The following is a 14,733-nucleotide window of genomic DNA, read 5'->3' as shown; positions in this document are numbered from 1 at the left end:
AGGACTGGAGTTTTAGCTTCAGCATTAGTCCCTCCAATGAACACCCAGGACTGATATCCTTTAGGAAGGACTGGCTGGATCTCCTTGTAGTCCAGGGGACTCTCACGAGTCTTCTGCAACACCACAGTTCAAAAGCACCAATTCTTCGGCACTCAGCTTTCTTTATAGTCTAACTCTCACATCCATACATGACCACTGGAAAAACCATAGCCCTGACTAGACGGACCTTTGTTGGCAAAGTAATGTCTCTGCTTTTCAATATACTGTCTAGGTTGGGCATAACTTTCCTTTCAAGGAGTAAGCCTGTTTTAATTTCATGGCTGCAATCACCACCTGCATTTTAGAGCTCCCCAAAATAAAGTCAGCCACTGTTTCCACTGTTTCCCCATCTATTTGACCATCACTTTATGGTCAGGGTTAAGGGGATAATTATTCAGAAGGTGATATCAACTATAGAATCTATAGTAAAAACCTGGCTAATGCATTTTCTTATATTCAACTAACAATTATTAAATATTTCTTACTTTCCAGCCACTGAATTAAATATGAGGGAGATTTCAGAAACATTTTATTTATGACTCCAATACTAGACATGACCTTCCTCAGACAGTTATTGGCAAGCTCTTGATTTATGTCTTTCAACAGTAATATATAAACCTCTTAAGAAGGGATTTAGAATTTTCTCCCATTTTCTAAACTGCAGAGCTAAGTGTGTGTCAAGCTATAGGTTAAAATTCAAATAAAACAATCAGACAATGTCAATAACTTAACAGAAATGGTCAGTAATGGCATTGCAAAGAGTTGGACTCAGCAACTGAACAGCAACAATAATAGCTATTCTTGATCTTTGTTCTGTACAATCCCAGTTTTATTACATGGGAGAATTTTATGTATTTGTAGGTAAGACTTCAGTGTGAATACTTGGTTCAATCAATGACAATCTGATTTTTCTGACCGTAAAACAATTCTTCTTCATCCAATTTTCAATTTTCATTTCAAATAAACATGTCTAACCCTACATGATGTGATCAACAGACTCAGGGCAAGCTTAATTATGAGCAATCTGAATTTATCCCCTTTGATAACACAAGCAGCTTTGGCAAACATTCCTCTTGTTACAGTCTTTCCTGTGATGGCTGATGGGGCTGAACTGAAAGATCTGAAATGTGTGTTTGTTAAAGACTCCATTCAGTCCTCATTTTATTTTCAGCTCTGTCAATGACCATTTAGGAAAGATCTTACTTCAGAAATTGGACCTTTAGCTGCAGTCCTTCACTAAATGTCAGCTATGAAGGTTCTGCTCTCAACGCCCCCCACCCTGCCTATCTCTGGCAAATGATGTTGATGACCCAGATCTCAAAATCAAGTCCTATTAAAAAAAAAAGGGAGTGTAATTAAGGAACTCATTCTCCAAACATACTAAACAATTTTACTGAGCAGTGCTTGGACATAGTTTTTTTTTTTTTTTTTTCTGAATAGAAAATGAAAATGCCAATGTGAATATTCTTCATCAAAAGCTTATTGTTCTGAGAGGAAGCCTGGTCTGGTAGGAAGGCACTTCAGGGGTCAACTGTGATTCACAGATCCACCCTGTCCATTACCAATGGTGTCACCCTGGACCAGCCACTCAGTCTCAGTGATGTCATTGGTAGAACAAGGTCAATACTATTTCATGATCTGGAAGAGTATCAGGAGCTCTTTCATGGTTCCTCTGAGTTTTCTGCACTAAATCTTAGTATAGAAAGAAAAATAAAAATGAGGAGAATAAATGCAAGTGGGTGACTTTTTGGTTTGGTTACATAATGTAGATACAGACTTCTACTTTCAGCCAAGATTTTGTAGAGGGAACCATGTTTACTCTGCTCCTGCTAGCAACCAATAAATGGACAAAATATCTAGAACTATATTTCTGTAAGATGTCAGATATTAGGTGAAGGACAGAGACCACCAAGAAATTAGAAACTAACACTGTGAGCTCTACGATTGCCTATGTTTACTGCCTTGAGTTTCTAGGCTACGGTTCCAGGTTTGGGAACCCAGTTAGAGTCTAGTAGATTCCAGAGAGCTGAAGACTTGGACTTGGAGTCCGGAGACATGGAGGTGCCTGACAATCAAAGGACAGAATACTGGAGAGGAAGGAGTTGTTTGGAGGGAGAATCTGGAGAGGATGCCCTATGAGGATGCAGCTGACTAGTGATGGGTATTAGTTTCACACACGTGAAGGAAACTGAGGCCACAGGAAAAAAATCATCCAAAAGGATTTGAGGTAAGTGTCTGGTGTTCACACAGGGTCAGAAATAGTACTTATTCCCATCATCCAGATGGAAAAACTCAACTTTCATTGATAACCGCTCTGTTTGCAAGTAATTTAACTGCCTTCTAGAACAAAGCTCAGAAACAGTCTTTTTTTTTTGCTGTTCAGTCACTAAGTTGAGTCCAGCTCTTTGCAGTCCCATGGACTGAAGCATGCACTGTCTCCTGGAGTTTGCTCAAACTCATGTCCATTGAGTTGGTGACACTATCTAACAATCTCTCATCAAACCAGTCAATCCTAAAGGAAATCAACCCTGAGTATTCACTGGAAGGACTGATGCTGAAGTTCTAATACTTTGGCCACCTGATACGACAAGACAACTCATTTGAAAAGATCCTGATGCTGGGAAAGATTTAAAGCAGGAGAAGAAGGGGACAACAGAAGATTAGGAATAGTTACAGGTATCCAAAAATACCCAACACTCTCAAGGTGAACGTCACAATATCTGACAACTGATAAAAAAATTCCAAAGGTTCAAAAATTAAATAAAGATATGGAAGACATGAAACAAACAAAAATCCAGATTCACATTCTACATGTGAAAACTATAATATATGATATGAAAAACAGCCAAATGGGATTAAAGGCAAATTGAAATATACCAGGTTACAACATAATCAAATTGCTCTAAGCTAGTGATAAAGGAAAATATGCTAAAAGCAGCCAGATTAAAAAAAAAGACGTATTATTTAAAGAGAAGTAAAGAAAAGATGATATCAGTATTTTTGTTGCAAACAATGCAACTAAGAAGACAATGGAGCATCATCATTAAGGCAGCTGAAGAAAAACTTCAACCCAGAATTCTATTCTAGTAAAAATATCTTTTAAGACAAAGGTAAACTAAAGATATTTTCAGACATTCCTGAGCAAAGACTAAAATAATAAAGAGTTAAAAGCCACCAAAGGATACAACACAGAATCATTAAATATATTAAATTAATCCAAAAGGTAGCCGAAAAAGAAAAAGGAATAAGGAACAACTTGGGACTAAAACCAAACAGCATGATGATAGATTTAGGCATAGTCATAACAGTAATTTCATTTAAATGGTCTTCTTAGTTAAAGGGGAAGTCCCAAGTAGGTGCTGCCCACAAGAAATGCCCTTCAAATATAAACAAATAGGCTAAACAAAAGCTCAAGGATGGAAAAATGATACAAGATGATACATTAATCAAAAGAAAGCTAGAGTAGCTTAGTATCAGACACAGTAATTTCAGAGCAAACAATGTGACTATGGATAAAGGAGGCCATTTCACAATGATTGTGGTGGAGGGTGGTAGAGAGAATGTAACAACACTGAATATTTATGCCCCTAAAAGCAGAGCCTCTGGGGACTTCCATGGTGGTGCAGTGGCTAAGACTCCACACTCCCAATGTAGGGGGCTGGGTTTGACCCCTGGTTAGGGAGCTAGATCCCACATACTGCCACTAAGAGTTTGTATGCCGCAACTAAAGATTTTGCAAGCCTCAAGGAAGATCCAAGATGCCTCGTGCCACAACGAAGACCTGGTGCAGCCAAACAAACAAACAAATGAAAAGCCCAGAGCCTCAAAGTACAGAGAGCAAAACCTGAGGGCATCACATCAGAAAGGGATCAATCCACAATCACAGTTGGGAATTTCAAAATCCCTAACTCGGTAATGGACAGAACAAATGGACATAATGCACACAGACTCAAGCTCAGAATGTTCCTTACATCCCATGTAAGCTCTCCTTGAAGCCTCCTTGAGGAGATCTAGGCATGCACGGCTTGGTAAGCCTTTCTGGGCATTTATCCCTGAACACAAATAAACTCCTCCGCTGTGGACATCATGACCAAATAAGGCTCTTACCCCTGGAGAATATGGCTGCTGCTACCAGCAGGAAATGTGAGTTCCTCTTATTCCATGAAAACTCCTCACGACCTAGCCAAATCTCGGATTTTGTTGATCCCAGTTACATCACGTGACCAGGTTACATCTAAATTCCTTCCAGCTACTGTGGTTCCCTGACTTCAGCAGTTCTATGAATGGTCATCATCCAAGGCTTCCCAGGTGGTAAAGGACCCTCCTGCCAGTGCAGGAGACGTAAGCGATGCAGGTTTGATCCTTGGGTTGGGAAGATCTCTTGGAGGAGACCACGGCTACCCACTCTAGTATTCTTGCCTGAAGAATCCCATGGGCAGAGGAGGCTGGCAGATTATAGTCCACAGGGTCGAGAAGGATCGGACACAACTGAACAACTCAAATCAGGTCTTACACTGTGAGTCCCTGGGAAGCCCGTGTGACTCCTCTGCGGAAAGTTGTGTCTATTGTGCAGAGATGGCCCTGGGACACTTTAACCTTCAAGATAAAACAGGCTGAGGCTGAACCTGTGAATAAGGGTGCTTTTGGCATTTCTCCTGATGTCTTTCTAATGGCCTTCTGTCCCCATGTCCCCACGCCTACTGTCTGCTGTGTCCAGAGAGGTGAAGGGATGCCTACCCGAGGGGGCACAGCCTGCAGGGCGGTGATGTAGTTCTCCAGGGCCAGCCGGCGGCGATCGTTGAGCATGGCTTCCACCCTGGCCATGTGCGTCTCCACCAGCTGCTGCCTCTCGTTGGCCGCTTCCTGCTCCAGAGACTCCACCTTCTCCTGGAAATGCTGCCATCACAAACACAGGCATGTGACAATCGGGAACTGGACAAATGGGATGGAGCAGCAGATTCAAGGTTTTTCTTTTTACCCTTGAATTATACACAGTATTTTACATTATTTTAAATTTTAAATTATTTATTTAAATTATTTAATTAACATCACCAAGTTAATTAGCACTGCAAATGTTACATCTAGTTATAGCTAAGGAATAGGCTCCGTGGTGAGCTTCCCTGATGGCTCCTGGTAAAGCTAACATCCTTTCTGGTAAACCAACCTTCCCTGATGGTTCAGACGGTAAAGAATCTGCCTGCAAAGATGGAGACCTGGGTTCGATCCCTGGATTGGGAAGAAGGCCTGGAGAAGGGAATGGCTACCCACTTCAGTCTTCTGGCTGGGAGAATTCCATGGACAGAGGAGCCTGGCAGGCTTGATACCTTGATACCTCAAAGAGTTGGACACGACTGAGCAACTATGCACTCAACAGGCTCAGTAGTAAAAGGAATCCGCCTGCCAGTGCAGGAGATGTGGGTTCAGTCCCTGAGTTGGGAAGATCCCTGGAGAAGGAAATGGTAACCCACTCAGGATTCTTGACTGGGCTATCTCATGGACAGAAGAGCCTGGCGGGCTACAGTCCACGGGGTCCCAAGAGTCAGACACAACTTAGTGACGAAATGGCAGCAGCATCCACAAACACTGAGTTTTAACAAGCCCTTCAGATGATTCTGCTACTGTACTAAGTTCCAATCTTTTAAAAGTGATATCATACTTCATTCTATTCAAAGAGTTCAGTCATTTCAACATTTTGAGTAATTCAGCACGTTTTATGGGTTCTCCTCACTTCCCTGCTTTCCATCCCCAGATCTAATTTCTCAATGTAAATTCATTATTTTATATGGTCCCTAAAAATCGATTTGACTAACCATAATGCAGGATAAATATATGTATTCTCGAAACTCTGAATTACATGCCTGTTAAGAAAACTCCTCTCTTACTCAAAACTTTAAGAAAATGACCATGATAATCTCATGGTTTACTGAAGGTAATTCTAAGAGGAGTTCCTGTCAAAAATTCAATTTATCATGTAAATTGGCCATGGGGAAGAAGTAGCAGGAGACTATGGCAACCTAAAAGCTATATTATTAATAAAAATTGGGCTTTAGGTAATAATATGACTTTTACAGAAATGAATTATAACAAGCTGTTTGGGAGCAAATATTAGGCAGGGTTTAAGCAACTGATTTACTAGATATTGATTAGCAACAGTTGAATTTGAGAGAAATAATGAGCAATCATGCACATGAGGTTTTAGCAGACGCTGGAAAAGGTGCAGGCACTCCATCAACACGGGTTGTGGGCATGTGCTGCTCCATGGTGGATATGAGATGGGTTTACCTGGATCACTGCCTTCTTATCAGCTTTAGGCAAGTTCTTTGCTTGACGTTCTGCCTCTTCCCACTCTCTCATGACCTACGGAAGGAATAAATCATTGAAAACCATCAATTTTTCTTTCAAATACACATTTCATGAGCTACATCACTGTTTTTTTCTACATTTGGCATTTTATTAAAAATTTGTTCTTACAGATTTTTTTTAAAATGTGAAACATTTTAAAAGTCTTTATTGAATTTGTTACAATGTTGCTTCTGTTTTATGTTTTGGCCAGGAGGCACGTGGGATCTTAGCTCGCTCACCAGGGATCAAACCCATATCTTCTGCATCAGAAGGTGAAGTCTTAACCACCGGACTTCCAGGAAAGTTCCATACACTTGACATTTTAAATATGCAAAAAAAAAAGATCACATTCTATCCCCAGATCAATAATATCTAACCTCCCACTAAGATGTAAATAATTTGTCACAGCAGTATAGTAAACATACATGCACACATTTATTGCAAGGACACGGCCCTTTGACGGCTTCCCTGGCGACTCAGACAGTAAAGAATCGGCCTGCAATGCGGGAGACCTGGGTTTGATCCCTGGGTTGGGAAGATCCCCTGGAGGAGGGCATGGTTACCCACTCTAGTATTCTTGCCTGGAGAATCCCCATGGACAGAGGACACTGGCGTGTGACAGTCCATGGGGTCGCAAAGAGTCAGGCATGACTGAGCAACTAAGCACATAGCTCTTTGAAACAAAGCTGGTTTTTTTCTTTTCCTGAGAAATAGCCGCAAGTCATTTTATTTGATGTGCACAAATGCCGATTCATAAAACGCGTAGATTTTCTGAACAAGGTTTTCCAACATTATATTCAGTATACTGGTTTTAGTCTTTGGTGAAGGTAAGTTATAAAATCTCAATTCTATTTTTCAAACAGGACAAAGGAGAACAAAACCATACATAACATTTTATGCATGTGTATATAAGCAGTGAACACAGTGCCAAAAAGAAGTACATAATGGAGGCAGGAAAGAAGACTTCTGTTGTCACAAATCCTAAGATGCCTCCCACCGAAGAACTGAGGATGATTAGAACCTTCTGCTTGCCAAGTCAGCTCAGAAACAGCAGACAATGCTCTAGATTCCTCCACACGTTCCAGGACAGTACACATTATAATGTTCTGAATGTAGCAGAAAGCATTCTTGGTAACACTAATTTAGTAACCAGGCTAATCTGTTTTTCAGGAAAATAAGACTTCCTCCTCTCATCCATAATGTTCACTTGGGATTTCTCTAAGAGAAGTTCACCCACTGATCTGAATGCAGAGGAAAAGTCTGCAGCTGTGGATGCTGTTGAAAGAAAATGATACTTGATTCTTACCACCTACAGCTTCCTTTTCCTTTTCAAGAGTACCACTCACTATCAAGTAGGGTTTTTAAAGTGTAGCTCATACCTGAGAAAGGTAAGATAAAGAAAAGAAAGATCCAGTAAGCAAAATAATGGTCTGTTGACAGCTGTGTACTTGTAGACTTGGTGGATACACAGAGCAGAGACAGTGATTTCTGTACTATAAGAGCCTGTTATTTACAAGCACTTATTCCTAAGGAATTGTCTTTTTTCCTGACATCCTTCAAGATAACAACAACAACAAAAAAGCTTTCCATAAATAACTATGGATAGAGAAGTTCTATGAGAATATCACATCATCAAGACAGTTTTAAATTATTTATTGTTATTAGCTTTGATTCATTGTAGAAAATACAGGACAGGCTTCATGTTGCTTTCATGAAATTATGAGGAAAAAGGATGGAATGAATTTTCTATCACAAGTGCAAGTGAAAGTTGCTCAGTTGTGTCTGACTCTTGGCAACTCCATGGACTATACAGTCCATGGAATTCTCCAGGCCAGAACATGGGAGTGGGTAGCTGTTCCCTTCTTCAGGGTCTTTTCCTAACACAGGGACAGAAGCCAGGTCTCCTGCATTGCAGGCACATTCTTGACCATCTGAGCCACCAGGGAAGCCCCTATTACAAGCGAAGAGCATATAAAAAATAATCTAGCATGTTCAGAGAAAAATTGAGAGACACCAGGCTGCTATGAACAAGAATAGAATACTGAAGGAATTAAACACATTCCCTCAGATACTTCGGTGGCTCCAAGAAGTTAATGAAGGGCACTTGTGAGATGAGGCAACCGAAGGCTACTTCTACTTTATAGATGAGATAAGCCTTGCAATAAAAATACTTCAATTTCCTGCCTCGAGAATGTTCACGGCGGCTGTATTCTACTATGAATTCCTCACGTAAGGAATCTCAAAATTAGTTTGAGAGAGAAATCAAATGTTTTATTGGAATGTGAAGAACTGATTTCCTGTATTACATCTGAAATTTACCATCTCCCTTTCAATATTCAGAACTTTCAGCTTTGAGCAGGGGAATCCATGGAATAATTAAGGAGACTTACTTAGCTAAAAAAAGCCTCGATGAAAGTGAAAGAGGAGAGTGAGAAAGCTGGCTTGAAGCTCAAAATCAGAAAATGAAGATCATGGCATCTGGTCCCATCACTTCATAGGAAATAGATGGGGAAACAGTGGAAACAGTGTCAGACTTTATTTTTTGGGGCTCCAAAATCACTGCAGATGGTGACTGCAGCCAGGAAATTAAAAGACGCTTACTCCTTGGAAGGAAAGTTATGACCAACCTAGATAGCATATTCAAAAGCAGAGACATTACTTTGCCAACAAAGGTCCGTCTAGTCAAGGCTATGGTTTTTCCAGTGGTCATGTATGGATGTGAGAGTTGGACTGTGAAGAAAGCTGAGTGCAGAAGAATTGATGCTTTTGAACTGTGGTGTTGGAGAAGACTCTTGAGAGTCGCTTGGACTGCAAAGAGATCCAACCAGTCCATTCTAAAGGAAGTCAGTCCTGGGTGTTTACTGGAAGGACTAATGCTAAAGCTGAAACTCCAATACTTTGGCCACATCATGTGAAGAGTTGACTCATTGGAAAAGACTCTGATGCTGGGAGGGATTGGGGGCAGGAGGAGAAGGGGACAACAGAGGTGAGATGGCTGGATGGCATCACCGACTTGATGGACATCAGTTTGAGTGAACTCCGGGAGATGGTGATGGACAGGGAGGCCTGGCATGCTGGGATTCATGGGGTCGCAAAGAGTTGGACACGACTGAACTGAACTGAACTTGGCTAATAAATTGAAGATAAGCATTCCTATAAAAATGAAATAAATTTTTCATTCTCAGAGCAACTGAAGAATATCTACACCTTTGTGAATAAAATAGCGTGCCTGCACCATCACACTAGGCCTACTTACTGAAAGATAGACACACAGTGGGCGCAGTAGCTCCTTTTGAACAAATGGTTTCCACTGAGGTTCACTGATAATGCATCAGATCACTCTTGACCTGCTAAATACCAGCTCCAGGATTGAGAGCTCTACAAAACCTCTTTTGTTTGATTGATTCCTCACACCAGCCTGTGAGATTAGGCATGGACATCCCCATTTTTACAAACCAGGTTAAGTTACCTGCTCAAAGTCAGGCAGGAAAAAAATGGAGAAGGACAGATGTAAACTGAGATCTCTGTGGCTCTAAAGACCATGTTACTGTCCCCTGTAGCCCAATCGGCCGTGATATAACGGCAAATCCAACAGGTGAGCTAAGTTCATTTATATCTGGTGACAGGAGAAAAGGCTGTTCCTAAGATACTGATGCTTATCTTAAAAATAACAAATGTCGAGAAAGGTCAACTTCCATTTTGAAGAACTTCATTTGAAGGATATATTAAAACCATTAAATAATACGTAATAAATGATTGGATTCTTGTATTTGCTAGATACTATTCATAACACATGTGTGTGTTAGTCACTCAGTCATGTCCGACTCTCTGTGACCCCATGGTCTGCAGCCCACCAGGCTCCTCTGTCCATGGGATTCTCCAGGCAAAAATACCGGAGTTGCCTGCCATTCCCTTTTCCGTTCACAACAGAAAACAACAAAAGTCTGTAAGTTCAGAGTTATCATGCGCCCCAACAACAAAAACACTCCAAATACCCAAACCCTTCAAATTCTCTGTATTTGTAAGAAAACAAATAACAAAAACTATAATAAAAATCATTTTAAAACATGATATTTTTAAATTAACAATTCTCCAGATCTAGACTTCACAGTGGCCCCCTATAGTCTTATAAAGCAATTTTCCACTGCATGCACAGAAGTATCAGTATCATTTGGATTTATAGGTCTTCAAAGACTTGGCTGCTTCATGCAGAGAAAATGACAACTAATACAGAGAGATTTAGGAGGCAGGCAAGTTCAAAGTCAAACAGTGCCCAGAATTCAGTACATTAAATTATGATGATAAATGTTGATCTCAAGCATCTCATACTTCCATGATCACTGGGATGTAACAGACAACATTCTCTGCTCCAGGATAACATTCTTTAAATTATCTCAGATATGGGTAATGACTAGAAGACAAAGAAAGTCCATCAAAACATATATGAACGAAGTCATGGCTTAAACAGGTGTGCTAAACTGAAATGAAGTTACTCTTCTGGAGAGATCTATAGTATCTGAAAAGAATATTTGACATCCGTTTAATTCATAGAATCAAAATGACCAATAAATACTGAGAAGAATTCAGAATCTGTCTTTTCTTTAAAAAAATAGTGATTAGGTGGGTTCAAGATAGAAGTGTAAGGTTAGGAAGGCACCTTATACACATGTATAGGGACTGAACAATTATAATCCACCTGGAGGAATAAAACTGGCAAGCAAAATATTTAATTAAATACAAAGAGGAATGACTTTGTCCCACTCTGAGGACTATGTGACTGTGAGCAATGACTGAGAAGCGTTCACGTGAAGAAGAGTTGGTTCCTTTCCAGAGTTCAACGCTGAGACCAAAGAGAAGTCCATGATGAGCTGAACGTGTGTTGAGCAGAGTGGTTTAAGGCTGCCTATATGAGGATGTTGGCAGTTGAGGTAGGAGAGGAAGTACGGAAGGCTGGAGTTGGGGTGCAGGGGGTTGGGGTGCCTGGGCAGGCACTGGAAATGCCAAGCCGTGCATTCAGTGTTTATTTTTTTATCATTCTTTTTGGGGGCCCCATTCTCTCATAAGTGGATCCTGAGGGCAATAAGAAGGTCCTAAAAGCTTCACAAACAAGCAATGAGACCGGACTGAAGTTTCAAAGATGTCTTTTCTGTGGCAACAAGTGTGGCGGGTGATACTCATCGTTCTTAATTGTGATTCTATATTGTTTGTATCTTTCCTAAAGAAAATCCTATTATTCAGAAGAACTGGCTTCAGGTGAAACCTCACTATTCCACTCTAGCTAGCTTTCTACTTTATTTTTTTTTACTTTTACTTATTTTTTGGCTGAGCTGCACAGCATGTGGGATCTTAGTTCCTTGACCAGGATCAAACCCACACCCTCCACAGTGGAAGTTCAGAGTCTTAACCATTAAAGCACCATGGAAATCCCTAGCTACCTTTCTAGTTCAATTTGCTTTTAAGTTTTCATCATAGGCAACAACTATACCTGCACCTTATACTCTAGAGCCCAAGTACTGTAATTATGGGGTTTTTCCTTTAATGTTATTATTCCTGCTGCTGCTGCTAAGTCACTTCAGTCATGTCCAACTCTGTGCGACACCATAGACGGCAGCCCACCAGGCTCCCCCATCCCTGGGATTCTCCAGGCAAGAACACGGGAGTGGGTTGCCATTTCCTTCTCCAATGTTATTATTCCTAAGTCGTTCCAAATACTCTGATGACTCATTAAAAAAAAAAAAGTGTCTTTCCAGATACATTAGAAGTTCTATGGTTAAATACAGGTTTTATTTTTATTTAGGTAGGTGAAGCCAACAGAGGAGAAGACCACTGCCACTGAAAAAACTTTAAGTCACAGTTCCCAAGAGGAGGTGACATGTCATGCCATGTGGCAGAGGGTCAGGGGGGTTGAGGGTGACACAGAAAAGCACCAGGGAGGTCAGCAGGCAAAGGGAGTGAAGGAAAACTGTGGGAGGAACCTTCACTGTGGCTTTTGTGGGAAGAAATGTGCAAGGCAGGGTAAGCAGGCTTAACGGGTATAAAACTGGCTAGTGTGAATACTCTGGATGGGCGCTGGGGTACGGGGGCTGTCCCGCATTGTCTGATACTTAGCCTTGGGGTGGGAAGGGCAGGTGATAGTGGACTGAAGTGTAAGAGACTGTAAAGAGGGTAGCTGAGGGGTACGGCCTTTGGATTGGTGGCTGTGATTATGAAAGGAGCCCTTGCAGGCCAGTCATCTGCTAACCCTAGGAAGTGGCCAGCCCTGGGAGGGACAATCTCCCTGGGATTAGGAAGGCCTCAGATGTCAAATCACCAGAAAACTACAAACCTATGATCAATGTCCTCTACTAAAGAGAGATTATGATCTTACAAAATTTATGCCAGGTTCATGAATCTTGTTCAGTGTTTATCAAGAGAACTTTGATGTATATGTGCTTAACATGACAAAAATCAGTTACATCTTCTGATATTTACAGAATATTAACACCAAAAAAGTGTGGTTGACTTTAACCTGAGATCTTTCTTCATTCACTCATGTATGTTTCTTAAATATAACTTTTCCTATTATTTCTTCATATAGACTACAAGTTGGAAAGGTGATTGGAAGTAAGTGATGGACACATATTTGTTTAATGACTGAAGAATCTAGAAAGGGCTAAAATCCTCAGTATTATCTACCTCTAATTGCTCAGAAGGTTAAGAATCTGAAAGCAATGCAGAAGACCTGGGTTCAGTCTCTGGGTTGAGAAGATCCCCTGGAGAATTCCAAGGACAGAGAAACCTGGAGGGCTGCAGTCCATGCATTGCAACCAACACTTTCACTTTCAATGCAATATCCAGCACCTGGTAGCAGGCATACCTTAATTTGTGGTTGGTATTACCACATACAAATTCTACAGGAGGAAATGGCAACCCACTCCAGTATTCTTGCCTGGAGAATCCCATGGGCAGAGCAGCCTGGCAGGCTATAGCCTATGGGGTCACAAGAGGCAGACATGACTTAGCAACTAGACTACCACCACATATGAATTAGCTGTTTTGGATATGAATTTTTAATTTGTTTTGTTTTAGAAACAACGCGATTTTTAAAAAACAACTTTTTTTTTTTTTTTAATGGCAATTTTCCAGTATTCTTGCCTGTGAAATCCCATGGACAGAGGAGCCTGGCAGGCTACAGTCCATTGGGTTGAAAAAGAGTTAGATGCGACTGAGCATACATGCCAGACATCCTGAAATGTGAAATCCGGTGGGCCTTAGGACGCATCACTAACAAAGCTAATGGAGGTGATGGAATTGAGCTATTTCAAATCCTGAAATATGATGCTATTAAACTGCTGCACTCAATATGCCAGCAAATTTGGAAAACTCAGCAGTGGCCACAGGACTGGAAAAGGTCAGTTTTCATTCCAATCCCAAACAAAGGCAATGCCAAAGAATGTTCAAACTACTACACAATTGTACTCATCTTATATGCTAGCAAAATAATGCTCAAAATTCTCCAAGCCAGGTTTCAACAGTACATGAAGAACCGTGAACGTCCAGATGTTCAAGCTGGGTTTAGAAAAGGCAGAGGAACCAGAGATCAAATTGCCAACATACGCTGGATCATCGAAAAAAGCAAGGGAGTTCCAGAAAAACATTTATTTCTGCTTTATTGACTATGCCAAAGCCTTTGACTGTGTGGATCACAACAAACTGTGCAAAATTCTTCAAGAGATGGGAATACCAGACCACCTTATCTGCCTCCTGAGAAATCTGTATGCAAGTCAAGAAGCAACAGTTAGAACTGGACATGGAACAACAGACTCTTCCAAACTGGGAGAGGAGTACATCAAAGCTATATATTATCACCCTGGTTATTTAACTTATATGCAGGGTACATCATGCAAAATGCCAGGCTGGATGAAGCACAAGCTGGAATCAAGATTGTTGGGAGAAATATCAATAACCTCAGATACGCAGATGACACCAATCTTATGAGAGAAAGCAAAGAGGAACTAAAGAGCCCCTTGATGAAAATGAAAGAAGAGAGCGAAAACATTGGTTAAAAACTCAACATTTAAAAAAAACTAAGATTATGACATCCAGCCCCATCACTTCATGGCAAATAGATGGGGAAATACTGGAAACAGTGAGAGGCTTTATTTTTGGGGCTTCTAAATCACATTTTTGGGGCTTCCTTCATAGCTCAGTCAGTGAAAATCTGCCTGCAATGCAGGAAACCTGGGTTCGATTCCTTGATCAGGAAGATCCCCTGGAGAAGGAAATGGCAACCCACTCCAGTATTCTTCCCTGGAGAATCCCAAGGACAGAGGAGCCTGGTAGGTTACATTCCATGGGGTTGCAAAAGTCAGA

General features: G+C 40.9%; 1 protein-coding gene across 7 annotated transcripts in view; it reads right to left on the bottom strand.

Annotated features, from left to right (window-relative positions):
• Positions 1-14,733, bottom strand: part of APP (amyloid beta precursor protein) — a 312,159-nt gene that overhangs the window by 92,797 nt on the left and 204,629 nt on the right. For all 7 annotated transcript variants that reach the window (XM_061424251.1, XM_061424401.1, XM_061424605.1 and 4 more), the window contains 2 exons: positions 6,322-6,396; positions 4,777-4,935 (listed from right to left, as the gene is read on the bottom strand). In XM_061424251.1, coding sequence (XP_061280235.1) covers positions 4,777-4,935; positions 6,322-6,396 — 234 coding nt within the window. The remainder of the gene's footprint in view (positions 1-4,776; positions 4,936-6,321; positions 6,397-14,733) is intronic.

Source organism: Bos javanicus, chromosome 1 (genome assembly GCF_032452875.1).
Source record: "Bos javanicus breed banteng chromosome 1, ARS-OSU_banteng_1.0, whole genome shotgun sequence".
Lineage (NCBI taxonomy): Eukaryota > Metazoa > Chordata > Mammalia > Artiodactyla > Bovidae > Bos > Bos javanicus.
The sequence above is the reverse complement of the archived record's forward strand: the minus strand, read 5'-3'. Positions and strand labels throughout refer to the sequence as shown.